General features: G+C 50.8%; 1 protein-coding gene across 1 annotated transcript in view; it reads left to right on the top strand.

Moving 5' to 3' along the window:
- Positions 1-1146, top strand: part of LOC107111439 (protein CYR61-like) — a gene marked incomplete at its 3' end in the record, with an annotated part of 13100 nt that extends 11954 nt beyond the window's left edge. Inside the window, exon 3 of the mRNA XM_015412404.1 lies at positions 820-1146. Coding sequence (XP_015267890.1) covers positions 820-1146 — 327 coding nt within the window. The remainder of the gene's footprint in view (positions 1-819) is intronic.
- Positions 1147-2554: the final 1408 nt, after the last annotated feature.

The raw sequence follows: 2554 nt of genomic DNA on the forward strand, positions 1-2554 counted from the left end.
GACTGCATTAGCTTTCTTCACAGCCACATCCCACTGCAGGCTCATGTTTAGCTTGTGATCAACCAGAACACCTAGATCCCTTTCACGTGTGCTGCTGTCAAGCCGAGTCCCTCCCAGTCTATATCTGTGCCTTTGATTTTTTGTACCTAAGTGTAGGACTTTGCACTTATCTCTATTGAAAAAGAACCTCTGGTCTTCTGCAATCTGTTTGGGTATTGTTGCTTTCTAATGACCATGAAGGTCACACAGCGAGAGCATGGGCTGACCTTGAGAACATTTGGGCACCAAGGCCTTCCTTGCGTGGTAGTTTTGCGCAACACTATCCCATGATAAGGAGCTGCGGTGGCTCAAGTGGTTAAGATGCTGAACTGCAGGCTGTGGAAGGTCAGTAGTTCAGCAGTTCGAGACCCGAGTGCTGCGTGATGGAGTGAGCTCCCGTCTCTAGTTCCAGCTCCTGCCAACCTAGCAGTTCGAAAGCAAGAAATTGCAAGTAGATAAATAGGTACCACTTCAGTGGGAAGGTAACAGTGTTCCGTGTGCCTTGGTGTTTAGTCATGCTGGCCACATGACCACGGAAATGTCTTCGGACAGCGCTGGCTCTTCGGCTTTGAAACGGAGATGAGCACCGCAACCCTAGAGTCGGATTCAACTGGCTTTCGAGGAAGGGAACCTTTACCTTTACCTATCCCGTGATGCTTGGACACAATCCATATGCCTTTAGTTGCACATCCTCATGTCTGAGTATATTGCTTATTTGACTCCTAAGACAGGAATAACATACATCGGTACATCTTTCCCCTCCCCCTTCCTACCTCCTAGCCAAACAAGAAGGCCGGACATGTGAGTACAATGGCCGCATCTACCAGAACGGAGAGAATTTTCAGCCCAACTGCAAACATCAATGCACCTGCATTGATGGGGCTGTGGGCTGCCAACCTCTGTGCCCCTTAGAGCTGCCTCTGATCGCGCTGGGTTGCTCCAACCCCCGGCTCCTGAAAGTACCCGGTCAGTGCTGCAAGAAGTTTGTGTGCGGCAAAAGTCTCAAGAAGTATGGAGGGGCCACCTTTGAGCATGACTGGCATGGAGAGGCAAATGGCAACGAGCTGATCTATGTGGGCAAAGGTGGACACTGGAAAAACCTACCAGGTAAGTGGGCTTGGGCGGAGGGATGCAAAGTATTTGTGCCGGCGGGCGGCTGTTACTGAAGCTTTGTCAATGGGATGCTTTCAGTCTCCTTTGCTACGTTAAGATGTAAAAGTCTCAGGGCCTGTATTTGAAGTTCTCTGAAAACCTTTCGAAGGAAATCGTTCAGGCAGTCACTTTTTATATCTATACTGGTGTTTTGGAGATCTGAGCCTTACGTGATGTATGCTAGGGAGGATTATTTACTGTTTATGAATACTTCTCTTGACCCCCCCGGTCATGATCTGGGCTGTGCCCCCAGAGGCCTACTAGGCCCAGGGAGCCTGGCTAGCAGTAGGTGAGGCTGGGCCTACAACTCCCAGAAGCCCCTGAGAGGTTTTGGAGCCAAAATTGACCAATAGGGAAGAAGAGGGCTGGGGAACAAAAGGGCTAGTGCCAGAGCAGAAGCTGTTCTTCTTCCCAGAGGGCAGAGCCAGAAGGAAGGCTGCTGAGCTGTTGCAGGAAGAAACCCTCATCCTGAGGGAAGGGTGAGTAGTCTAGTGTTACTTGGAATAGTGAGCTAGGGACAGTATATATTTAGACGCGTTAGGGCCTTTGATTTCTTTTCTTTTCACCCACTTACTGTTACTATTCTGCACCTTGTTGTTTGACCTCCTTTTCCTTCTTGTACTCTGCCTGGTCCTCACGCCTATTATTCGGCCAAAAGGGAGGTCTGAAGGTCTTGGGAGGGTGCTCTGGGCCTTCTCAAGGGATCCTAAATCCAGAGTGGTGGCCGTGTCAGGTGACACCCCACCTGAGCCGTGACACACAGCCCCTCCCCGAATGCACTGTACAGTAGAGAGTCGCATGAGGCATCTGCCTAGTGGAAATCTGCATGATAAGAAAAGAGCAGCTTCCAGTTGCTGGTAGTGAAAAGAACAATGTATTAGGTTGACATATCTGGATGTTTATGAGTCAGTTATACTGCAGGGCTTAAAATTAGCCTTCTGCTCACCGAGTGACAATGCAGTTTGATGATGGGTCTGTTCCTTAAACTCAGGGGTCATTTCCTTCAGGAGTGCACAGGAGCGGAGCTCTGGCAGTAAAGAGCCCAGGGGGCGGGCACATGCAACAAGCCCCACCCTCTGCTCCCAGCAGCCCTTAGTCAGAGCAAGAAGCAGCCAGGTAAGTTGCAGAGCCCCGCTGCCCCCCCCCCCAATCCAAAACAGCCCAGTGGTGCCTTTAAGACCAAGTTTTATTCAGGTACAAGCTCTCCCTCCTCTGCGGGGACAGACCTTTAAGACCAAGTTTTATTCAGGTACAAGCTCTCCCTCCTCTGCGGGGACAGATCTGCACGTCCACCCCCCCCCCCAATAGCTAGCAATCCAACAGATCTGCACGTCCCCCCACCCCCCCATAGCTAGCAATCCAG

The sequence above is a fragment of the Gekko japonicus genome, unplaced genomic scaffold (genome assembly GCF_001447785.1).
Source record: "Gekko japonicus isolate JY-2015 unplaced genomic scaffold, Gekko_japonicus_V1.1 scaffold6022, whole genome shotgun sequence".
Taxonomy (NCBI): Eukaryota; Metazoa; Chordata; class Lepidosauria; order Squamata; family Gekkonidae; genus Gekko; species Gekko japonicus.